General features: G+C 36.9%; 1 protein-coding gene across 5 annotated transcripts in view; it reads left to right on the top strand.

Moving 5' to 3' along the window:
* The window catches only part of ICA1 (islet cell autoantigen 1), a 72598-nt gene that overhangs the window by 11892 nt on the left and 34603 nt on the right, over nt 1-26103 (top strand). For all 5 annotated transcript variants that reach the window (XM_068674033.1, XM_068674035.1, XM_068674032.1 and 2 more), the window contains 5 exons: nt 1076-1113; nt 5209-5380; nt 7301-7373; nt 9032-9155; nt 11414-11612. In XM_068674033.1, coding sequence (XP_068530134.1) covers nt 1097-1113; nt 5209-5380; nt 7301-7373; nt 9032-9155; nt 11414-11612 — 585 coding nt within the window. In that variant the 5' untranslated portion in view covers nt 1076-1096. The remainder of the gene's footprint in view (nt 1-1075; nt 1114-5208; nt 5381-7300; nt 7374-9031; nt 9156-11413; nt 11613-26103) is intronic.

Raw genomic sequence — 26103 nt, 5'->3', positions numbered from 1 at the left:
CATATGAGCTCTTCACAAAAATTCCATTTCAGGAAAGTGTCCTGCTCTGATAAAATCTTCCAGCATCTCATGGAACTTTGCCAGGAAGTTTCACAGGTACAGAGAGCAGAGAGGCTAGAATCCAAAACCTGGGATTTGGCTTCAATTGGCTGTAAATGGAAGTGTATGTGCTTCACAGTTGCAGGAAGCACTCAGGTTTGCATTGCCTTGTCCGAGTCCCTGCAATCTGTTCCAGTCCCATTACCATCCAGTGTTTGCCATACTGTCTTTAGGCAGCATCTTGTTAGACGTGTTGCCAGAGCCATGGCTCCCCATTGCAGCCCCTTTTTTCTCTCCAAGATTAGTGCCAGAGAGTCCTTTCTGAAAGCAGCAGAGGAGAAGCCAGGTGCTTGGTTTTTTGCAATGAGTGTCTGGCTTGACTAGTAAATTTGGCCTGGAAGGAGTGTGCTCAATTACTGGTGATGTGTGCACCATCTGGTCAGCTCATTGTGTATCAAAACTGGAGATATTAACTTTTAAAATTTAAAGTCCAAACACATGCAAATCATATTCCATTCACAGGAACTGCGATGTCCATCTGAGAAAAAAAACAACTGGTGGTTAAATTTTGCATCTATTGCTCAAGACATAAAGTAGCTAATGCTTTTGAAAAGTGGATCAATGAGACATTGGTGAAAAGAGTAGCTGAACTAGGTTGTGGTTAAAATTCTGGTTTAAAAAACAAAGAAAAAGAAAAACACACTTGACTGGGGATTATTCCTAGATTATTCCTAGCATGTACGCTTCGGGCTTGCCGTGTCAAAAATCACTGAATTTACAACAGGAAAACTTGCTAAAACACAAAAAATCAGCAACACCACTTAAATGTGTTTGTCATGGATTTAAGTGAGAATTGTGTGTTATATGAGAAAAGCATTTGGTCTACAGATGGAAAAAATTTCTTTTGTAACATATACAAGATGATAAAGTATGGTAATTTTTATATGTGAAAAGGCAGGAGTTTTTCTGTTGTCTAAATTGAGAACTATATTTTAAAGATGTTTATATTAACTGATAATTTCTTATTTTATTTAAGTGTCTGAAGAAAATAAGAAACATGGAAGGTCATAAGTAGTAAGTACCTTGGTCATTTTTTATTATTCTAAAGAGTTAATGGTGTTTGGCGTGTTGATTTGTGACTGCATAATCATGCATTATGTTCTGGCATCTAGTATTTATATGAAGTCACTGGTAGATGTTCTGTTTAAAAAGAATAAAAATAGAAAGTGGAAAACTGCCAACTTATCAAAGAATGGAAAAACAAGTGAATTGATGAGATGGAAAAATAGCATATGTTATCAATTTTCTGCATAATGGCAAAAATTGTATGAGTGTCTCATTTCAATGGATTTATCTGTGATCATCAGCATTAGAATAAAGTAGATCCTTCTTTTAGTTATATTTTTGTTTTTTTAGTAAAATTTAAATATATCTATGACTGCTTGACAAAATCCATTTTTAAAGGTATTGACAAGGACCTTTAAACCTCCAGAAAAATTGTCCACCAAATATTTCATTAAGATAATTATTTATAAGCACATTAGACATAAACAGGAGCCAGAAATTTCTCCAAATGAAATTAAAAGTTGAATTTGTCTGTTGTGGTAAAAGATTGTATTCTTCATATTTTCCCAGTTTGTTTATCTGTGTCTAATTCAGAAATCTCTATTAATCCCAGGACTTTTTTGTGACCTCACATTAATGACTCATTTTTATTTTTTCCACCCAGTCCCTAGAATTTCTGGTGACCTCAAGCAAGGTAGCTATTAAGGCTGGTTGACAGCAAATGAATTACGGTGTTTTCTTCGTTTGATCACTGAACTGAGATATCAGTTATTTGCACAGCTGTAGCACAAGTTAAAGCACACAACTAGCCAGATAGCTAGGGTCTTTATACTGCCATGTGATCGGTTTCATTTTATTTATTTATTTTCTTTTAAAAATAATGTTAGTTTTATTAGTTAAGCTCTCATATTCTGCTTTCTCATAATGCAGGGGGATTTGGGAGATATCTAAATGTTCTCCTAATTTATTAGAGGTACAGCAAGTCAGGTCAATACAGGCTTCGCTTAACTTGATAGGCTGGAGTTGTCAGGGGATGTGTAATGTCTTGTTTGTGCAAAGCTGCATGTGAAATGTGATATGTTTTGCAAGTGTTGTTTATTTTGTGCAGTGGCACCAAAAAAGTGTCTTATTCTAAGCCTAATGAAATTCATAAACTAAGGACTGTGGACTGTTGCTTTGGTAAAATTAAATGGGTGAATACCTTTTCTTTTAAAGTTTGGGGAAGAAGCCAGGAAGTGCTGTATATTTGTGCGTTTTGACTTTTGTCTTTGCTCATTTCCACTTCAATTTCTTACCATCTCTTTGGTGATTTAAGTCACTGTCTCCTAACTCACTGATTAGAAATAACCAAAGCAAGTAACAAATCCCTGTCAAGCAGATTTTCTTTTCAGGATGAATTGTGTCATTAGTAACTGCACAGGGGAGAGCTGCCTCTCTTGGTGAATATGTGTGCCAATGGCTTTCAGAACATCTGAAATATTTCACAGCAAGTGTATATATCTGTATGTCTCTCTGCATGACTTGATGTGTGTGTTGAGTCTGAGGACTCTTTGGGGTAGCATCAGTGAGTTACCCATGTGTTGTGTGAATTGAGCTAGTGAGCAGTATTTCAGTAATGTAAAACAGATAAAGAGTATCTTTACTTGAAAAATAAATTCAACCGCTTTAATTTTCTTGGACTATTTAATATAAATTTAAGCAACCATGTATTTCCAAAAAAAAGCTGCAGTGATTTTGAATATCTTAATTTATACACATAAGTGAAATTAATAGTGGAATAACTATTACTGAAAGAGATCAAGATTTCATTGTGAAACTGTAATTTCTATTCATATGGTTTAAATATTGTGGAATGTACTGGCCAAAAAGGAAAGACCTGTTGCAGGGGATGAGGTGGAATGAGCTGAGTTAGGCAGCCCGATCTGCTCCCAGCATAACAACTGGTGAAACTGAGAAAAAATGACAGGTGACAGGTAAGGGGCTCTCTTCTGAGAGGTAGAGACACATCCTTTTGCCAGCCTGATCCACTCTTGAAGGAAGTCAGCTGCTTACCAGGGGCTTGTATCAAGGATGTCACCTGGAGACTGCCAAGCCTCGTACTGGGCACCAGTGATGCAACCAGGAGCAGTCTGAGGGGTATCAAGAGGGATTACAGAGCCCTGGGAACAGCAGTAAAGGACTTGTGAGCGCAGGTAGTTTTTTCATGAGTCCTCCTGGTCAAAGGGAAGGGGACTGAAAAGGCAAGTGGAAAGTGTCAAATCAATGGATGGTTACGGGACTGGTGCCACAGACAGGGGTTTGGCTACCTGGACCATGGAACTGGCTTTGAGAGCTTTGGTCTGCTGGGGGCTGATGAGCTCTACCTGTTGGAGAAGAGGAAGAGCATCTTTGGTCATAGGCTTGCCAAGCTGGTGAAGGGAAGATGAGGAGGGATCGTCACCCTCTGTGTCAATGTGCAGCTGGAGCACATGGAGCTCCTTCATGGGGAGTGTGAATCTCAAGGGCAGCCTTGGCTGCAGTGACCATGAAGTGGTGCAGTTTAGGATCCCGAGGGCCGTGAGGAGGCAGCATGGCAAGCTTGCTACCCTGGACTTTGGGAGAGCAGACTTTGGCCTCTGCAGGGATCTGCTTGGTAGAATACTGTGGAACAAAGCCCTAGCGGGAAGAGAGGCCCAAGAAAGCTGGTTAGTGTTCAAGGATCATCTCTTTCCAAGCTCAGGAGTGATGCATCCCAACAAAGGGTCAGGCAAAAATGCCAGGAGGGAGGCCTGCAGGGATGAACAGGGAGCTCCTGGCCAAACTCAAACCAAAAAGGGAAGCATACAGGATTGGAGGGTGGAAGAAAAAACAGATAACCTGGGAGGAGTACAGAGAAATCATCCAAGCAGCCAAGGATCAGGTTAGGAAAGCCAAACTTCTATTACAATTAAATTTAGCCAGGGACATCAAAGGTAACAAGAAAAGTTTCTGTAGGTACAACAGTGATAAAAGGAAAACTAGGGAAATTGTAGGCCCTCTCCAGAAGGAAACGGGAGACCTAGTTACCCAGGATATGAAGAAGGCTCAGTCTTCACCAGCAAGAGTTTCAGACACTTAGCCTGGGCCACAGAAGGCAAAGGCAGGGACTGGAAGAAAGAACTGACCACTTTAGGAGAAGATAAGGTTCAAGACTAGGTAAGGAATCCTAAAGGTGCACAAGTCCATGGGACCTGACGAGATAACATCCACGTCTCCTGAGCTAAATGGCAGATGTAGTTGCTAAGCCACTTTCCATCATATTTGAGAATTCGTGGCTGTCCGGTGAAGTTCCCGCTGACTAGAAGAGGGCAAACATAACCCCCATTTTTAAAAAGGAGAATAAAGGAAGACCCAGGGAACTACAGGCCAGTAAATCTCAACTCTGTGCCCAGCAAGATCATGGAGCAGATCCGCCTAGAAACTTTGCGAGGGCACATGGAAAATAGGGAGGTAATGGGTGACAGCCAGCGTGGCTTCATTAATGGCAGATTGTACTTGACAAATCTCTGTTTTGCACCTACATTTATCACTTGGTGATTGCACAGTGAAAGAAATGGGCTATCTTGTACATAGTGTGCTCAAAAGAGATAAGTATTCTCTTTTTTTATTCAATTAAAAAAAAAAGTCAGTGAGTAGTCTAATTTCATTCATAAAAAATGTACTTTGTGAAATCCTGACAGTACTAAAATTGCATGAAAATTGCTGTCTGCTTAAGCAATTCTACTAGCGCTCTTTAAACTTTCCTAGTAGCTATATAAAAATAAAGTTTTAATTCCAGGAGCTGTAAATCATTCCATAATGCATTGGAAAGAATTCTTTGCAGTTGATGCTTTGGAAGTACTACACACTAAATACATTCATGTTATATGCAATGTAGTATTCTCCGAAGGAGGATGGGAAATGTTAGTGGAAATATATTACTATTTTAATGGTTTGTTACGAATGCATAATGAGGAAATACATACTAGAACACATGTGTCTGCATGTAAATGCAGTATTCCCAATAGGGGTGTATTAATCTAGCTTGTTAGTCTTATTTTTAAGTATCCTATTGACATTTTGTAATTTTCTTCCTTAATATTTTAGTAATTATCCAAGGGAATTTTATGATCAATATGCTCAAAGCCAAGAAAAATCTGTGGTCAATAAAATGCAACAGAAGTACTGGAAAACAAAACAAACCCTTATAAAAGTCACAGGAAAAAAAGAAGATGAACATGTTGTGGCTTCAGATGCAGATCTGGATGCAAAGCTAGAGGTTTGTAATGTCTACGTAACGTGTGTTCTCTGATAACTCTTAAAATGTTTTCATTTCCATAAAGCTGCTAAGATGTGTATGTATAGATACCAGATAATAACATATATAAATTTTATCATCGCATTTGTGTAATATCCTTTCTAATTTCGGACAAATATACTTATGCAGATGCAGGGAGTCTAGTGGAAGTTTTGTAACACAAGACTTTATTCAGAACTTAACATTTCTCTTACCTCCTTTCAGGCAGTTTTTTCTTTTTTGGTGTCAGGGGGAGCAGGACATCACCCTTTGTATTAGCTATCCATATCCTTTCCTTATATCAGTTTAAATCATTTTTTTAAATACTAGACTGTAGTATACATAAATGATGTTCTTTTTTATAACTATGAAATGCCATATCGTAGCATAGACCATAAAAATATGGAGTATGCAAAGAAGAAATAGATGCACATTGCAGTCTGCTCTCTGAGGCTTTTGTGCAGATTCATGTTTTTGACGTGACCAAAGGCAGCTTCTGAAAGTCTGTGAAGTGTGACTGAGAGAAGAAATCCTACTGGGTCATATCTACAGTCCTACTGTCAGTACCCTCAGCCCCACTTGAAAAGAATTAAGGTTCTACAAACTGAAGAGCTTAAACGTCTTTGACACAAATCAAAAGACAGAGAATGGACTTCCAAAGTTAGCATCTAGCTAAATTTTACTTCTATCATTTTGTTACATAAGGGTGAATATTTTGTCACTATTTTTCTTAGGAAATTGTTGACTTAGGAATCTCAGTTTTATACAGATTTGAGCTGAAATACAAGAGGCATTTTTACAACAATCAAATCTTTGTAGTCTACCTATTGTAGACAACTTATAAAACTTAGATTCTAACTATGTGTGTGGCCTTCATGATAGATTTTAAGTCAAAAGTATTGGTGTTAAACAAGCTGAAGAAACTGAAATAGTATTTTATAAATATATACCTGATTTCCTATTGTGCTTGTGGTGTGGCAGATTAATCAGGAAGGATGCTTTGTTACTTCATGTGGGATTAAAAATAGGGCAATTTGTGTTTACCAGATAGAAAATGCAAACATGTTTTCACTTGAACAGTTTCAAAACTGCAAGTCATGTTCTCTCTTGAAAAGACAAGATCCTAGTAAACATACAGGAGGTCAAGCAGATGCAAAAGGATGACAGTTACTAGCAGTCCATTTTACTAATATTTTCATTGTACTTGATATAGTGAAGTTGAGGTTTAAATTACAGTCTAGAGGTTTTAGGTGAGCAGAAAGAAAGCAGTAATTTCTGTTTTCCTCTTAATTCTCCAAACCTAGTCAAAAGTGACTTTTTTTCCTCTACTTTCTTTGGAAACTGCTACTCTGTCAATTTGGTTAGAGTACCAGAGCTGTGACAGTAAAAAGGCCATTTTAAAATCAAAAACCTTCCTGTTGGCATACCCATACAAGTTTCTTGCACTAGATTTTGTGGTATTAAAAATTCAGTATACATATTGCTGCTGATCACATGTCATTGAAACTACTGACAGCCTTTTGTTCCATTGAGGGCTGTTCAGAATCAAAGATTTATGCATCTTCGTATGTATCAAAAGATAATTTAAAAAAAAAAAAAAGAAAAGAGTATTTTGGTTAACTATGAGCTGTTTGGAGTAGATCTGTTTCCAAAATTATTTTGTCTTTGTTTATCTTTATGTTTGGGTTGTCTGTCTGTAGTTTCAGTGGACAACTTGATTGAAAGAAAAGCACAATTAATAAGGAAAAAAACACTTTCAAGCTTGAAAGATTACTCGGTGTTCAAGAAGGAAATGGTGATCCCTAATAATTTCTACAAAAATAAAGACAAGCTCTTTCTTGTGTCTTAGTCTTCACTGTTTCTTACATACACTTATTTTTTTGTATTCTGTTTCAATTTCAGCTCTTCCATTCTATTCAGAGAACGTGTATGGAGTTGCTGAAAGCAATAGGACTTTATCAGAAAAGGATTTGTTGTAAGTATGAACAAATACAGTAGTTGATAAGGAACTCTGCAATATGAAATCATCTAAAATGTAAAAAAGTAAAAATGAAATTGGAGAACTACTAGTTTCTTTCTAGTTAAAATTAAAGGTAACATTCCCTGCAGACAATTAAATGTAGACTTGTTTAACTGCTTAAAGATCTCTTAGTTTGTTATTAAGCTTTATATTTGATGTTATACAGTGAAAAGTGGCAATTATTATGGGAGAAAGCTTGATTTTGGGGGATTTTTTTTTCCATTAGTTGCTGTGCCCATCTAAATTCAGAACTTCTGAAATTCTAGCTCTCTACTGAACTCCTGTGTTTTTTAATTGGGATTAACAATGAAGATTATTAGTCATATTACTAGTTTTATAATTAAGTAACCTGTGCGATTATGATGAAAATGATTATGCTGACTTGGCTGCAACAGGTGGATGTTAATTATTGGCAGTCGTTAATGAGAGAGAGGAAACTCACTTGGGAAGTTTCAAACAGCAGGTTGTATTAAATGACCTAAAGAAATTGTTCCCTCTAATCAATATTTTTGATCCTCTGATGCTGTGACTTCTGTCCTGGAAAAGAGAATCAGCTATGAATGTATCTTTTAATTTACTTTCTTTTTGTTGAATTTTATGCGTATTTTCTCCATTCTTTCCCTTTTCTTTTGCCTGTCCAAAGAGGTTCTGAGCTGATGTTTAAGGATACTGAGGTAAAATTGTAATACAGAATAGAAATATGAGTTCAAGAAGTGTTACACAACAGCAGGTAAAATCTCTTATGCAAAGATGCGTGTGCATACGCTGGCAAAATGTGCTATTAGACTGCAATAGATTTGACTGTCAGCATTTTAAAATGAAAAGAGGACTTAAAAGATCTTCTTTTTTTTTTCAGTATACTACACTATTCTCCTCATTAAGCCTGGGAAAAAAATAGGCACCATAGGAGACAGCCACTTAAAAAGACAAATAGACGAGGCCACAATGAAATGCTTTTGTAAGGACATGAGATTGTGAAGACTTATTGTTCCAATTTGGAAGTAGCCAACATATAAATATATAAACACTTTTATTTTTCTGCATCCTAGTTTAAAAAATGAATTTGTAAATAGTATTTTTCATATTAAAAAAAAAATCAATATTGTAGTGGAACATGAAAAATGGAGACCAAGAGAAAAAGCAACTGAAAAAGTTTTGGGTAGTATAGCTAAGAGTTAGCTTCAGCAAAAGTATGCTAACTAAAATCAACTAAGGTAGTCCATGTGCTAAAAAAGGATAATGAAAGACAAAACAAAACACAAGACAAAAAGATACTGTAATCAAGCCTTAAGTGGGCCCTTTATGTAGTCTAACCAAGCTACTTTTTTTTTTTTTGTTCAAGAGCAAAGTAGCATGTTTCTCCTACTGATTTTAAGCACTGACAGAATTTTGTGATTCTTGTTAAGTACGGCAAACCTGTCAACAAATGTCTTAAGTGAATCATAATTTCTGATTGAAGACATAAATGTATATATAAATGCAGGAATTCCATGGAATTATTTTTTCTGCACTGCTTGGATTTGGAGTGATTTAAAGTATTTGATATTAGGCCAGCTTTAAAACTGTCAGAAACCTATTAAATTACATTTGACCACTCATTTATTTTTCATTAGTTCTGTCTCAGGAAGAAAATGAATTGGGAAAATTTCTTCGATCACAGGGTTCTCAGGATAAAACGAGAGCAGGAAAAATGATGCAAGCCACAGGAAAGGCCCTCTGCTTTTCTTCTCAGCAAAGGTATGTGTATCAATGTTACCACCTGATTACATGGGAATAATGGTAGTTGATTCTTCATTGCCACAGTTCATTTGAGATATGAGGAACCAATTGATACAAAAGTTGTTATCGACCAAACCTGCTACAGTATTGGCAATATTACTGTCTTGCTGTGAGTAATTTTGCCTGATCCTGGTTTTTGTCCCATGAATCTGCTATGTCTTTTGATCTGCAGATTTCCTCACCTATGCCTGTTCTGATCAGCGTTTCTAAAGCTGTACAGGTGCCATCTGCATGGCCTTTCTAACAATAGGACAGTAAAGGAGCTGATATCAGGTCTCTCTCCTGCTTGATGGCATTTCACACTCTGAAAAGAAATGCTGCTATAGCAGGCCTGTTGTAAAAGTGTCTGGGTCCTGGGAGAGTAGGAAGTGTCTTTTTCTGGACTAGAGTCTCATGCATTAAGTAGACAGAGAAGAAAGGAGTCTGCCATTTCCTGCTTTAACCTTACACAAAAGCCTCCAGGAGAAGATCCTAGGTTGTAACTGACTTCATGCAGATTGAGTAGGAGCAAATTGGTAAAAGGTAAGGAATACAGAAGAACTCATATCCACATAAATTCTTGCTTTTACCTATAGCTCTTGACACTCTGACTCTGCTCATTCAAAGAGTTTAGAAGCAACAGTACTTGATGGTGTTATGGATTTTACTATATAAGGGTTTCTTTCGGCTTTGTGAATTTTTCTTGGTTGGCTCCCTTCCGTTCCATATTGGTACTATGGAACCTTGAATTTCTCCATTTATTCAGAAAGTAAAATTCAATCCTATGACAAATTACAAATTAAATTCTATGCTTTTACAGGATTTTGGGGGGTTCTTAAATTTGGAAAGTTTCACAATAATTAGCTTAACAGCACAGCTGTTTGGCTCAGAATAAAACATCACATACCAAGCACTGAGAATTTCATGTTTATCTTGGGCTAGATTTTGGTTATTAGCACATCCAGTAAAAGCTATGAGTGGGATCTTCAAAATACATGTAAAGCACCATTAAAAACCCTAATGATTTGCTTCTTTAAAAAGCGTATTATTATTATTTAGAAATCCCACTGTATGACTTGTCTACATAAGCTGAATTTTTCCTTTAAATGGTTGTCTGCTTGTAGAATGTGAAGAAATGTGCACTGCACCTACAAAAGCCGCAATAAGAAGTTTGCATTTTGTCATCTGTCTTACTTGATGCATTTTTAAGGCATCTTTATAAACAACCAACCATAAAAATAGAACCAGTTGTTTGTCTTCCTCCTCTTCTTGAGCCATCCGCAAGCTCATCTTGGAGTCAAGACTGCTCTTATTTATGTTGTATGCCAATAGCAAGCTGGAGAGCATGTAGATGAAATTTGCTGGCTATCGGAGCTGAAATTAAGAATTCTCTCATGCCTAGGAAGTCCCTAAGTGGCAAATTAAACTAGCTGTACACTGATGTGGAGCTGATTGAACCCATTCCAGTGAGGTGGCTTCTGGCAACAAACAGGAAAGCAGAAGCAGCAGGAGGAAACAGCGAAAGTTGGAGTAATTCTGTCTAGTTCTGAGATTCTGTTAGGAGCTGAAGTGGTGGCATAGGGAAGACAACAGTGTCCCCTACTGCCTCTCCAAAATGTGGTATCTGGAACAAACATGAAAGAAAATGCCTAAAACTTTCCCAAAGATAAATGTCCTTCAAAGGAATTGTTCAGATTCTTTAAAAAGAAAAAAAAAAACAACAGATAATTATCCACTTGACAGATGACTTCTTTATTTATGCGTACATTTGAAGACTAAATGCTAATAGAAGTACTTTTTTTTGAGGTTTAACATGACAATCCTGATGCATCAATGGTATGTATCCAGTAATAAATTATCTCAGGTATATTCTTACACTTGTTAAATGCAACTGACAAAGAGGAATTTTAATAGCATAAATACAAGCAGTTTGGCTAAATAAAATATACGCATTAGTAAAAGTTCCTTTTCCATTAATGTGTAAGAGAAAGGAGCTGTAAAAGGTAACTCTTTGAACAGAAGTGTTGCAAGCACAATATATTTGTAAAATTACGCCATTAATGCATTCCCGCAACTAACCTGTAGAACTGTCTGAAGGCAGAGTAGCAATTACGTGAATTCTTTTAACTGTGTGTCTTTTGATTGCTAGCAAAGTATCAGGAGTTGTAATAATATGTGTGCTTTTGTGGAACAGCTTTAATATATTCTTTTCTTCATTCCTTCCTGCCTTCCCCCAGATTAGCACTGCGTACTCCATTGAGTAGATTATATCAAGAAGTGGAGACTTTCAGATATAGGGCCATCTCAGACACATGGCTGACAGTGAACCGAATGGAACAGTATCGGACTGAATACAGAGGAGCTCTACTTTGGATGAAAGATGTGTCTCAGGAGCTGGATCCAGATCTTTATAAGCAGATGGAAAAGTTCAGGAAGGTATGATGTTTCCTGTAGTTTCCTAGAAGGGGATGCCTGATGAATGACAATGGAGTGTGATTTTGATTCTTCTGAGGAAGACATAACTCAGCAGCGCTAAGGATGCCATTAATCATAACCAATCTTTTCCGTGTGACAGAACTCCAATTACTCTGATATGGAATACAGTATCCTTCACAGAAGAGTGGGCTGTAAGGGAAGATATGATAGTAAGAAATAGCATTTTTCAGTAGCCGATTCAATTTCAAGCTAAATCTTCATAATTTAAATAAAATATATGGTTTAAAGAATGTTATCTAATTTTAAATACTTAGCTGTGATGCCTGAGTGACTAATGGAAGAAGATACGTCTTCTTTCAGCCGGGAAATGGAAAATTGACTTTTGTAACTAAAATGGACAGAATAGCAGAAACGCCATAGCATCAGCTGATAAATCTTTGGGTGCAGTCAAAGGCCAGTATTTCAAAATTGACTGTTGTAGGATTCTGGGGAGGAGTCACAAAGTTGGAATTTAAGTTCCTCATGCAATTCAGCATAACTCATGGGCAACCACTAAACACTGAAATAGTTAAGAATGCACTCTCCATAGATTGTCTTCCCTCGGTGTCTCTCAAGTTTGCTATACTCCTCAGTGTCTCTCAAGTTTGCTATACTCCTCCCCTTCCAAAGGGCTTCCAAAAATCACAAGTTACAGAAGATAGTCTGCAGATTTTCTATCAGGTGTGAGGATGGAATTTATTTGGGCTGATTCTGTTTAGTAATGCTCAGACCTTTGCATTTGTTAGTGAAACTTAAAAGCTGTGGTTTTTTAGACTATAATGTTCACAGTTTGCTATTTATAAGTATTGAGTATTATGAGGAGTTAATATTCTAGCTGTAAGTTGGTGGCTTGTGCTCTGAGTAAATGCAGTAAAAAATAAATTACGAAAACTGCGATAATTGAAAACAGAGGCCTAATAATAGAAATTGCATTGAAGTACATGCATATGTATGTGCTAGAGGCAGGTAACAGAAAAGAGAATCCCTGTTCATTAATGTCTTCCTGTAAGTGAAAGTGTTTGGAGATGAAAGATGCTTAATTTGGGATTTGAAAAGCTTGACTAAGCCATCCTAACGGGAAGGAACCTGTATGCATACAGACTGTGCCATTTTTGTAAACTGAAGTGGTGACAATAGCAATTAAGAAAGGAGTGGAACAGATGAAACTCCAACTAGTCATCTAATCTTTATTTAATATCCTTCAGTACAGGATATTCCTGTAAGTCTTGTGGCACCAGACATGTATTTTATTATGCCTTGTGGGAAATGTTTATAATGGCAAGTTCTTGCAGGTAAAATAATTGGTATGGTCTTGGCCTCAGCCGATTGCTTATGTAAAATGTTTGATTTATTAGAAAAACACTTAAAAAATGGAATGTTAGAATGAATAAAGCAGTGCTGGTAATGGTCATACAAAACTGATTTATAGCTTTCTTGCAAAATAAATGCTATGGAAGGTATAAATTATATAAATGGCAAAGTAATTAAAATAATGTATGCCTTGACTTGTGAGCTGCTGTAGTTAAAAAGTTACATGTGAAATTTCAGCCCTCTTGTGTTGCTGTGCTTCAAGGTCAGCAAAAATATGACTTTTTAAGCTCTCATAAAACTTGGTAGCATTTAGAATTTCCCCATTTTTACCATGTTAAGTATATTTGAAATATTTCTTGGTCTAAAATGAGTTATGTTCTGACATAAAGAAATGATCAATGTGTTAGACGTAGATTCTGAAAACTTATGTAGCATTTCCTTGAATAGCTCAAAAATATCTTGGAGAAGGTCTTTGAACCTTTCTTTTCTCTGGCTGTCAACACAAAACCTTTCAGATCATGTTGTATTGCAGAGAGCAAAAAGCTCTATTTTGTAGCCAAAGTAAAAAATAAATAAATAAATAAAATAATAATAATAATAATAATAATAAAAAAATTGGTATCAAGTATCAACTTTCCTATGTATTTTAACACCTGTAAAAAGTAAACTTTATTTTACTCATTTTGGAAAAACTTTACAAAAATAAAATACTAAAGTATAACTTACCTAGATGGCTGTTGCTGAACAAGGCACAATAGTATGTTTCTATGGCTTTATGAAAGTAGTAGACAAACATAACTAATGATGAATACTGCAATCCTAAATAGTCATAGGAGTTCTTTTGTCTTTTTGTTATATTTTTGCTTGCAGATCTTAATTGTACCATAGTGTGGCAGTGTAATGCCGGGCTTTTAAGGCTTATTTTGGATCTCTAACAACAATTTAAGTCATACTAGCTTTGTGTTGCTTTGTGTTGAGAGAGATGTTATAACTACATATGTAGGGGTTTAAATTCTAAAATATACCTTCACCAGAGAGAAGTGTTTGATCTGGAGCTGCTTATGTAGTGATACACCACCAACTAGTAAATGAAGCTGGACCTGACAGAGCGCTTGAAAAAAAGTTTTCTTCAGGCTTCTAGTTGTAAAAATCCTAAGTATTACTTCACTAAACATTTTTTTTTATTTCAAGTAAACATTGCTAGTTTAGAGATTTTTAATTTACCTTGTGCATCAGCAGTATTTATATCACTTGGTTATAGGACTGTTTTTCAAGTTAGTAGCCTTTTATAATGTAATCCTAAATATATCACTATGTATACAGATATGGTACTTGTTTTAAGAGACCAAAGCTAAATCAATCCAGATGGGTTTTTCATACCTTCCCTCAGAGCAGCTCAGGCTAAAAGATCAATAGTTGAGTCAGTATTTTCAGAGCTGATAAAATCTGAGTTAAAACATTGACATTTTTGTAGCTCTCTTTCCAGACAGTGGGGTACTTGAAAGAATTTTCTACTGCTGTTCCCAAGGCATCTGTGTAAAGATGCTAGTTCCAACAATATTACAACTTTCAAAGTGTTCCAGTGTTGATTTTTCAGCAATAACCTGCAGAACAACCCTTTTACACTATTATTTTAAGATCCTTGTGATTGTAGCTACTTGAGTCAAACCAAGGAAACAGGTAAAGTATTTACTTCCCCACAGAGTTCTCTAAATGCTATGTACCTCCATTGTTGTACCTCCCATTTGGGGGACATTTGTTGTTCTTTTTGGTTTTCCTGTAAACGGATTTTATGGATGCTCAAGTGTAGTACTAGTTATAGTCACTTGTCATCCCCAGTTAGGAGTATGAAGTGTGGTTGGAGAGAATCTAACCAGTGCTTTGCTGGGCGATGCTGTGATATTTAAAAGAATTTGAACAAGTTAATGTCCCCTTACCAAATTCTCCACCTCTGATCAGGTTTGTAAGGCTCTTAAGTTTAAGCTGTTCTATTGACTGTACACTACAGCATGAGCTCTGCTGTGATGCTGTAAAATTACAGACCAAGTAGCCCAAGTGATTTTGGTCCCTGAGTCTCCTTGCCATGGTTCTGAAAAACGTGAAATTTTCCATGCATTTCCTGAGGAGGAACATACTAATGTGCAGTGATGGGCTATGCCACCAGGCAACAGCTCTTTCCTAGGAGCTCTGCTTCTGTAACAACCAAACAAAGCTTAGGTGGGAGGAAGAAAAGTTGGAAACTGTGCAAGGGTAAGAAGCAGTGCATGGTCTGTTTGCCACAGAGCTTTGTAAATGCCATCAGATTCATCTGCTTGGAATATAGTGCAAGTCCTACCTCTGTGGTACTGAGATTTTGCAGCAATAAATATGTTTGTAAGGCATTGTGTATTAGGCAGGGGTGCTATCTGGAAGAGGAGCTGGTTCTTGATCAATATATTTGTGTGGAAGCTGGGGGGAACAAGAAGTGTGGTTTGTGCTGGGCCTTCTTGTTCTGGGAGATTAGACAGGCCCCACCCCACAATGCAGCACCCCAAGCTACTTCAGTGATGCTGAGGAAGTGGCATAGATCCTACTGTGGAAGAGAAGTTTCAAGGATATTCCCAGTTCCCCTAAAGATCCTAAGAGTTATAGGACCCTTAATGTCTAGATGTTACTTTTCATACAGCTGTGAGAAACTTGCAAGCTTGCTGCTGAGCTATTTGGGAGCTGTTTATCTCAGGTTCTTCCTAGTTGTAACACTCTATATACTTGAAACAAAATTAATGCCCTTAAATGGCATTTTAACATTAAGTCTGGCAAAATAAAAGGCAAAGCAGTAAGAAACAGGAAGGCTCAAAAAGAAGGATTTGTAAGGACATAACGATCGTTCAGACTTGTTTTTATAAATGTACTTATGTAGGGAGTGGCTGATCTGCACAGTTCTCTGTTAAATGTCTTTTAGCAATGAAAAAGTTAAAGCTTGTGTGGACAGTTGGGGAATAATGAGGATCTAAATAAATCCATTGATCAAAAGGTCAGAAGGGAAACATGTAAATATATGTATATATTGTAAAGATTTCAGCAAGTATGGATAAGATACATCTGCCACAGCCTCACAAGGAGGGCTTAGGAGACTGTGGTCAGCCCTACAACTTTATCTCTCTGCTGCCTCCCTTGCCTATCAACTGTGCCTGCTGTGAGTGCACTTTGGCTTGCGTGGTGCTGAAGGGGCTGCACGATGTTACAGCATCATCTGCAGCTCTCCTTCTACCCCCCAGGCCATTGACATCACAGCTGCAAACAGCCCTGCAAACCTGGAGGCACTATGGAAAAGTGCTTGAGGATTATTTTTTTAATTGTCTGTTACATTTAAAAACTCCTGGAAAGCTGAGGAAATGCAAAAGCCTAGGGAGGGAAAAAAATAATATGGTACTGATCTTTGAAACAAGACCAGGCTTGGTAGTTCCTATCCTTGTAAACTTAATTTCAGTTCATGGTAAAATGACGAAAAGAAAAATCTGTAGGCATTGAGAGGGTAACAAAGTGAGGCATAGAAAACAACACAGGTTTATAAATAACATTACAGAATTTTGTGATGTTGTGTTTTTAATTCAAATTATGAAATTAGTAGAAAAATACATTACATGTCATAAATCTGTTTGTTCAAAAGTATTTGTTGCAGTTTCTTAGAGATCACTGGGAAAAATGAATTTAATCTTGCTGAAGTAGTAAGTACTCTTAGAAGTTGAGAATGTTGATTGAGGAATGTTGAAAACAAGTTTCTGAAACTCTTAGAAAACAAAGATGGAAAATGCTATGAATATCAACTAAACTGTTTTCCTGCCAGGACAAAATTGTGCACTTTGTAATACATTTTTCCAAGTGTTCATCTAGTAAATATAATTCAGTTGAGGGTGATGGTCTCAGAATTTTTGTGGGTATTGGTTGTGTTCTAGTTTAATTATTTAAAAAGTCAACCAAAATGTGATAATGTTAATTACTTCTGCAGATGACATTGATCTGGAAAGTGTTTGGGTTTTCCAAGCAGTAAAGTATACCAGTATCTCAAAGAAAAATGTCTTTAGCCTTTGCAATCACAGTGGCATAATCAATAGACTTTCAACTGCCATAGTTACAAATAGCACTGTAAGGGATTCAAGTTTAGACCCAGCTATGGTATTCACTGTTTACTAACTTTGATTTGTTTAAAAATAATAATAATAATAATAATAATTAAAAAAAGTAAACTCTAATTACCTCTGTTTCTTTGATATCTCTGTGATACTCCCACGTTAACTTCCAAGTTTAACTTCATCAGCAAAATGTAAAGCTCTTTTGCCTTTAGGTGACAAGACCATCTTTGTTTACGAGAGAGCAGATGATTATTGTCAGAAATGTCAGAAAGATCTGTGTAGCTTTAGTAGACCACACGTTAGATATGAGGTGTTTGTAGCACTATAATGCGAAAAATAAAAATAATGCTGGCTTTTACAATACCTATTAGGAATGTGAGGTGGTAGAATCTGTCACTTCAGAAGTCCATCTTTATTATTCTTGATTCAAAACCTTCCTTGACATATATAAATCCACTCAAAAAAAAAAAAAAATCCAATCTATTTGCTAATTTGGAATGCTGCTACTCATTAGGTGAACAGGTGAGCTTCCAGGAGACACAATAATTTTGCTGCAAGGTAGCTGCATACACCAAAATTAGTACAACATTATCACTCTGCACTCAGAGATCCACATCTCAGTGTAGCAAGTGATGGCAGAGATAAAAGCATATTCTTATAATATGATGATAAACAATACCTACATCCTTCACTTCTTGTGAGGTGCTTGTAGCATCAAGACTACATTTGCTTTCATTCTGGTAGAGAATAACAGAAGGAGTGTTATTTCTTTTTAGCATTTTTTTTATTTATTATGGAAGTATATTATTCTGGAAGTGTTAAATTTAATGATTTACCTGTAAATCATGGTAATGAAAATCAAAATATGTAAGTAGTGCTCTTTGTACAAAATCATAGCTTTTGCTTTGTCATTATTGTTTCTCCTTGTGAAGTCAGGTGGAGTTTAAGTGCTGAGAATGTCTTCTTTGTGCAATTCCTGCTGTAACGTTTTTTCCAGGTTCTCCAATGTCAATTTCAGTAGCATTAAGTGGAGAAACCAAAGCAGTCCAAGATACCTTACATACAAAATACTTAAGCATTTTTAGTTGGTTGTAAAAGATGTACTTCTTTTGACAGCATGACCTTAAGCAGAAATGTTTTTCACAGTGTAAGTATTTTATAGTCTTATAAATTTAAATTACCATTTGAAGTACTATTTGTAAGGATTGCTGTAGACAATGAGATAAAATCAATGATTTTCTGAAGTCATTTCATGTATATTAAATATCACTGATGATTGTTACTGGGTTAAAAGCAAAGTAACAATTTGTGATAGAGATGCCCTTTTAAAAGCATGATAAGAGGATGCTATTTAAAAATAGAAGCGAGCTTCTTGGAACAGATTACATCATCTTAAGATGTATTGCTTGTAGAATATAGTTGCTTCCAGAGATTGATGCTTGCCCTTGAGAGGTGGTTCATCATCTCTTCAATTATTTTTAAGAAGAATCTGAGATATAAGAGCCAGCAAAATGGCTGTAAAAAGAATAAAATGAAGTGTTAGACTACAAATACAATATATTTTTGGATGATCTTGTTTAATGTAACCTAGCTGAAATGCAAAAAAGGTGGACTTGGTTTAATTCTTGTGCAACTTCAGACTTTTATGAATACCAAGAAAAAGCAGGCTAAAATTGCTGTTCTTATAATCAGAAAAACTTGTAATGCTTCAACAGAATATAGCAAATAAAAGTATACAATAATAATTTTTAAAAAGATAAGTGATTGAAATCAATAATGGTGTTAAGTCAAACTTTAATGTTGGGGTTTGCAACAATAATTATTGCATTAAACAAGCACTCAAATATGATGTGAAAAACATTGTGCTCCAACAATTTTTCTTAGACTTTATTTTATTAGACTTTTTCTGAAGTCCAATAATTATTGAATGTGTAAGCATTCAATGTAATCTTCTTTTTTTTTTTTAATTTCAAGAAGAAAGGAACTACCAAATGCTGTTTTCACTTAATTATCCTGCTCTGTTTTGATCTTAAAATCTGAAGGAAATGATGATTGCGTAGGCAATTTCAAATGCTCACATGAAAACTCTAACCTTGCAAACCAGTCTGTGTGGGTAAAGCCCCTAACCCACATGGATCGTTATGTGAATTCAGAACCTAAATGAAGTGTAAAAATGTAAACAAGATAGGTTGTGAAAGGAGAAATGAGATTTGGAAAATTCCCTCAGTTTTAATAATCTGGAAGGCTAGGAGGATAGCTAAAGAAATATTTTTTAAAAATAAATGAAATACAGATGTGACTGAACTGAGAGAATTCTGCAGGAGAGAAGAATAAACAGGAAGGGGAATACAGCTGTTGGGGAAAACATTGTTTACACAAGAGAACCAAGTTTTTCTATGGTCGCCACTGCCCAGGAATTCCTTTTTATACTTTCCTAAAATGCCTGGGCACATACATAATGTAGTCCATCTGCTTTCACTTCGTAAGGCCTTTGCTGTTCAGTAATGTGCTACATAGGCTTTGAATCTTTACAAAGATGCTAAGTTTGATTTTTCTTCTTAACATAATGAAACCAAATTGAAGATATGAATGAAAAAGAAAAAATAATCTAAAAAACACAAAATCATTCTAATCAGAGAAATGGCTAATGTGACATTTTATCTTTTTATTATTTTTTATTTTAGGGATATTCTTCCTGAACCCTGTTAGATTTTAAATGTTTTCTGTGATAGAACAATGTAAAGTCAAAAAAGCAATGCAGTAAGATTTGTTTGTTTGTTTGTTTGTTTTTATAATAACTAAAATCTTTCTAAGTTTGCATCTGGACAAAATATAATTAAAGTGTTTTGAAGTATACGAGTGAGGTATACTCACCAGTGTATTAAACACCAACCATGAAACCTATTAATCATCGTGCATTTATTTTTCTATTTAACAGCATTGTCATTTCAGGTAATATATAGCTTAGTTGTGTTTCTCACTGGAGCAGTAGTAGTGTACAGGATTACGTACAACAATGCAAATCAGTAAGTGTCATTCTATTATCTATGCGGAAAAAGATTAAATAGAAAGCAAAACCTGAAATTCAACTGTACAACTTCTTTTCTTGCATTAGCACTGTAAACAGGGTGGCTTCATGCTCACAACTGTGAGAGCATATAGGGAGTAAAAATTAAAGGCAACTTGGTCATCGTGGTGATGTTGCAGGTATTTTTCTTAGAGTGTTGGTGTCACACTGATAAGGTCTGCAGTGTGTCAGTTGCATTCCCCAGCATTATCTCGTATCCACCCATCCCAAGTATGCTGCCATCATTTGTGTTGGCCAAGAGGACCTTGAAGGCCAGCTTAGTGTATTATGGTGCTTTAACTGAGGAAAATGCTACTGCCTCTAAGCATGAGCTTTTCACATCCCATTCCAGTTGATTCATTTCCCCTGCCCGCCTACTCAAAAGGGACTGGAAGTCAAATAACAGACTTGCTCAGACCCTGAAGAATTTAATCTGGAGGCAAATAAATGAAAAAATGTAAATGACATTTTCTAACTGTGAGGATATTACACCTAAAGGATTCAAGAAGACCTCCACCACATCTTCAGTAAATGAGATGGAAACTGAACTGTATAATTACTAGGTGAATAAAATCTTGTGCATAGTAGAGAGTTTAGTTTTACACTGTATTGCAATTTTCTTTACATAACCCCTCTTGCTGGTCTTTCAGTCCTCACAACCTTTCTCTGCCTCCTGTGGGGGGTAACTGCCTAATTGCTCTCCTCTTGCCAACACCTCCTCAGCTCCATGTGTGCCAACCATCCTTGGTTCTCAGTTTCCATAATATAATCAGCACAATTGACTTGTGGAAAAAACGCGGAGCAATTCTCAGTACATTTAATACTAAGTCCAGGTTTCTTCTGGTTTAGAGCTGATGAAGATCTTTTATATCTGAAAGCTTATTTCTTTGCCTTTGACATCTCCTTTGGTTGGCCCACTTCTTGCTAGAAATCTTTACAACCATTTTTGGCATTTTGCAGACTTTCATCATAGTATCCCCAAAATGACTGGATTCAGACTGTGTTGAGTTACATGCATGTGTGCAAACTGTTGGATTTTATCAACTCCCTCACAGTCATTTGAGGAGATGTTCTGAGTTTTTTGTTACCAGGAACAACATCTTCCCTAAAGAGGATGTATATTCTTGTACAAAAATGTGCACCCATTTACAGTTAGGAATAGTATGTGTCCAAGCATGTTGTGGTAATTACTCACAACTGCAGACTGACAGATGCATGCTTACTACTGGAACTACATTTGGGGCTCATAATGTAAAAGTCTATCCCAAAACTATGAAGTAATGCTACTCAAGTGAGTGTTGTCCTGTTTGCAGTTAAGAGTTTCTTGGTCAACAGAATAGAGAAATCATTGGTAATTATTTTCTGTGCATGTCATTGCTTCAAGGTCTCCATTAGTGTCAATACATTTTTTTTTTTCCTTTCAGCTTAGTATAGCACACATCCTGAGTTTGACTAATACTGAAACTTGTCACCAACAGAAAGCTGAGGCACATGTGTAGGCTGCTTAAGGTAGAAAAAGCAGACCTGCTAGGAGGTTAGATGCTAGATGGTTACTGCCTTCCCTTCCTTTAAATTGTCATTTTCTATTTGTTCCCTTCTGAAAACAATTTCTGTATTGATCCAAGCTGTAAAAATGAAGTACTGTGAAAAATCTTTCCATTGCAATTGCTTGAGTGATATGTTATGTGTTGGCTGATAATCAAAGAGTAGCCAGAAAGTGTTTACCCTGTGAGAGGTAATGCTGCTCTCACACAGTTTATGCCTGTGAACTCCTCTCCTGGACTGGAAATTATTCCTGTTGCTGGTTTGACAGGGATTTGGTCAGGCAAAGTAAGAGGTTTGAGTGAGGCTTCATCTGCCAAGTGAATCGAAACAAAGCCCATCTTCCCTTTACAACAAAGCAAAAGACTTTGAGGGAGGATGTGGGTGTAGAAAATTGCAGCAGGCCAAGGCCTGCAGTCATGCAGACCTAGCAGTTGTGTGAGTGGCTGTGTTCTGCCCCGCCAAGGCTCTGCGTGTCACTGTGGCCACCCTGTGTAGCTACCCTGAATGTGCTCCTGCTTTGTGGCCCATTCACAGCTGCTCTTCTAGGTTGTTGTTTTTTTGTTTTTAACAGTATAAAACCCCTTTTTGTCATGTAAATACCAGATGGCCAGGGAAATTGTGTTCACCCAATGTGGGCAAGTTCTGAGGAGATTCCACTGGTGTCCTTGCTCTCAGCTGTCATGTACCTGACTGCATGGCAACTGCTCCTTCTTTGGCACAGTTCAAAGTTATACAGATTACTTTAACCCTAAGGAGTTTGTCCATATGCCTAACCAAAATAGAGGAGAAGCCTCATGCAGCCAGCAGTGGTGTCAGTGGGGATGGAGCTGCTGACAGCGCCCCAGTGCTGTCCCATGTCCTCATCTGGCACAAGGTCTATGGCTCATTGGGTCAAAGCCCCTGAGGTCAGAGCATACCCTACATACAGTGTAGGCACATTTGGAGTTCATTTCTTTCACTCTGCACAGGCAGGAGATGTGGAAGTTGGTATGTACCATGTAAAGAGCACTGAGCTATGTATTTGAAAAGTAGGGCAAGATTTTTAGAAAGAAAAAGCCAATAGTACCAATAGGAGTTGTTGAGTTTTTTCTTCTGGGAAAAGGAATGGCTGTACAGATGAGCTGCTCTTCTGAAAGATGTTGCCTAAATGTAGTTTAACTGGTGTGAAACTCAATACAAACGTTCACTGTGTTTTGATAATAGCATATATGAACTTAGCTTAAAAATGTATTCTTCACAGCTTAAATTAAGTAAATAAAGTCTTGTTTAAACATGCTTAGCAACTGTTTAATTCAAAGTCATTTTTAAAACACTTCAGTTAAGCTGCAGAAAAGTAACACATCTCCTCCATCTCTAGAACTGAACTTGGAAGATCTTGAATGTTGTAAGATGGTGCGACTCAGTCATGTTTTTTGCTTTGCCTGAGTTTTAGTGTGTGGTTATGTTGTGCTGTGATCTTAATTTCAGTAATGACTTTGAGTGTGCATCTGATGGATTGAAGACTTACTGTTGCTGCTTTTTGGTTCTTAAATTTAACAGACTTTTCCCTGTTTTATAGGAAGTCATGATTGGAGTTATGGAAGTGACCCACCTCTCATGCCTGAGTCAGTTGCATCCTGTATTTGATAGATCTTTTTCTTAAAGCTGGCTTATTGTTTTTGCTTTGTGTTGTGTGTTTTGTTGCAAATAGTTCCTTGCTAGTAGAGTGGTTGGATTCATAATCTGCAATCGCGCTATGGTGCTCTGTTTGTAAAAGCTGTTGTGAGGCTTACAGCTAAAGATTTGTTCTCTGGATTTTGGCTGGTTGAACTTGCTGGATTGTGCTGAGAAATGTAACTTTGGCTAGGGCTGTGTCCAGCTGCTGGTTATGTGAAAAGTATTCAACAGAGGCTGCTCTCACCAAATAATATGACCATGTCTCCTTGTGTTGGGCCATGCTGGAGGGGCATGGGAAATTGGGAAGGAAGAAGAACATATCTCCAGATCTCCTTAGCAAAACAAACTTAAGAGTTTTTCTGTTGCTATTGGGCTGTACCTCTCAGTCTGTTGGTTTTGTTTTGTTTTTCCTCTGAAGGGACTAAATTATTTTTTAATAATGGAGGAGAAAGTGTATTCATATTGCTGCAAGGCAGTTGTTCAGACAGTTATTTTGCACAGAGAGCAGCAATGTTACTCACCACAGACTGTTTCCACGTCTCGAAGATATTTGATTTGGATGTAACAAAATTTTGCTGCTGCAAAGATGCATTTGGATCCAGATCTTTGCACTACAACAGTATTAATAGTAGGGTGGAAAAGGTGTCAGATTCAGCTCAGAAAGTTAAACAGAGAAGGGAAAAAAAAGGACTCTCCTGAGATGTATTCAAGCAGAATACCTTGTTGGTTGAATACCATGAAGATCTTTGGCATATGAATTTGGGGTATCTTTAACTGATGGACCAGTTCTGACCAGAATATCTAAACCAGTAGTAGGGCTCCTCTAACAATATTTGTTTTTAGCAAACTACCTTGTCAAAAATTATAAAAAGGAGAAAAAAAAAAATAGCTGTATATATGCTTTTTCTAGAGGATTCATATAGATGATATTACTGCATGCGTGGGCAACAGATGCTGGAAACCGAGTTAGACCTATCTAGTAGGTTTTGGCAGTTTGCAAAATTGAAACCCCGAATATAATATTCAGACCCGGGGTTTCAATTTTATATATATATGTAATATATATATATATATATGTATGTATGTATATGTATATGTATATGTGGACTTAAGTGGAGCGGTGTACAGAATTTTGTGAAAACAGGATATTGAGATCTGGGCTTCTCTCTGCACTGCAGATATAATTGTAAAAATGTTGGAGTGTTTGAAAATTGCTCCCATTTTTCCCCAAACGAATCTGTGAATGGAAAGCTTACTTGCTGTCATACAGTTACAATATAGGGAGTATTTCTACATGCTTTCTATTATTTAGGCATGTTTGGGCATACGCAGTGCTTGAATACACCCTGGCAATTGAAGATGAACGCTCTTAGAGTTATAAAATTCTTTAATTCAATGTGCTTTTGAATTTTCGTAAGGGAAAACCTGCTATTAGTGTAGTGAGAAAGAGATTAATACCTTTTTGGAAAAACGGAAGTATCCATGACAGAACAGCTTTCAGGCAGCACCACGAGAAGGCACCGATCCAGTGGGAGTCCAGCACAGCACCTTGCTCACAAAGCCACCTTGACCTGCCTCAGGGTTACCTGATTCTTAACGATGGATGCATTAGCTCAAACTCATCCTGCCATCTGTCCAATATCTTTGTTTGTGACCAGTGGTAGCAACCAGTTGCACGGAGCAAATATATGTTGATATTTTCTTATAATACTGTGACCAATGGACGCATCATAAGCTGTAGTGTTGTTTTTTTCTATAAAATTGACCATTTGCCTTTTGAACTCTGGTCCTCACAATGTATTGCTATGATTGAGAGTTGCCCTACTAACACAGATGTTATGTAAAGATCCACTGTCCTTCTGTTGACCCAAACTGCTGGTTTAGTATAATGCTCTCTGCTTCCTGCGTTGGCCAATGTATAGTCTTTCCCAATGTTTGTATATGCGATCTGATGGCCTCCCAACACTCTCCTTATTCAGCTTTTTTTTTCCATACTGAGAAACCCTAATCATTCTTCCTATAGAAGCTAGTTACATCTTTGATCATACATTTGTTCTATCCTGCCTTTTTCCCTTTCCAGAGTAATGGAGCTTTTTTCCCTCAGTTCTAAGGCCAAACTGGTACACTTTTGCAGATCCGTCTTGGCTCTGGGCAGAAGAAAAATATCCAGTGGGGAAAAAAAAAAATCTTCATGCCACTGTATAATATTCATGGAACCAAATACACAATGTGTGAGGATGTACTTGTTTCTCCACATACCTAAAGAGACACAAGAGAGGTACAGTGCAAAACAGCAGGAATAAACAGGGCTAGGAAGGAAGGGATTTGGTAGGAAAAGGGAAAGAGAAATGAGTAAGGTGTTTGTGTATTTGTATAAAACAGAGAGGAAAGCTTCTCAGTAGGATTCAATTTCCATGATAGCCATCTTTGAATATATTAGAAGATGGTACAACCAGCCTTTGTTTTTTTGGGGGAAAAAGGAATAATATTCAAGTCACCCATGATTTTATATCCTCACAGGGGTCAGAGAATTGCTTACATCTGCTGATTGTCAGTGGTTATGAAGCAAGCAGCCTTGACCATGGCTTAGTCATTACTGCCAGGCTGGCGTTGCATGGCATGTAAGCCAATAGACTCCACGCAGTAAAATTTTTACAGGCTGAGTACTGAAAAACTTAAGAGGGAGATTAGACAGAAATGTGACACAAACAGCAGATTTCATATTCCACAAAAATGGTGGCTTGAGTCCATGACCTTGCTG

The sequence above is a fragment of the Anas acuta genome, chromosome 2 (assembly GCF_963932015.1).
Source record: "Anas acuta chromosome 2, bAnaAcu1.1, whole genome shotgun sequence".
NCBI classification, from domain to species: domain Eukaryota; kingdom Metazoa; phylum Chordata; class Aves; order Anseriformes; family Anatidae; genus Anas; species Anas acuta.
Note: the sequence above shows the minus strand (reverse complement) of the source record. Positions and strands in the feature narration are given on the sequence as shown.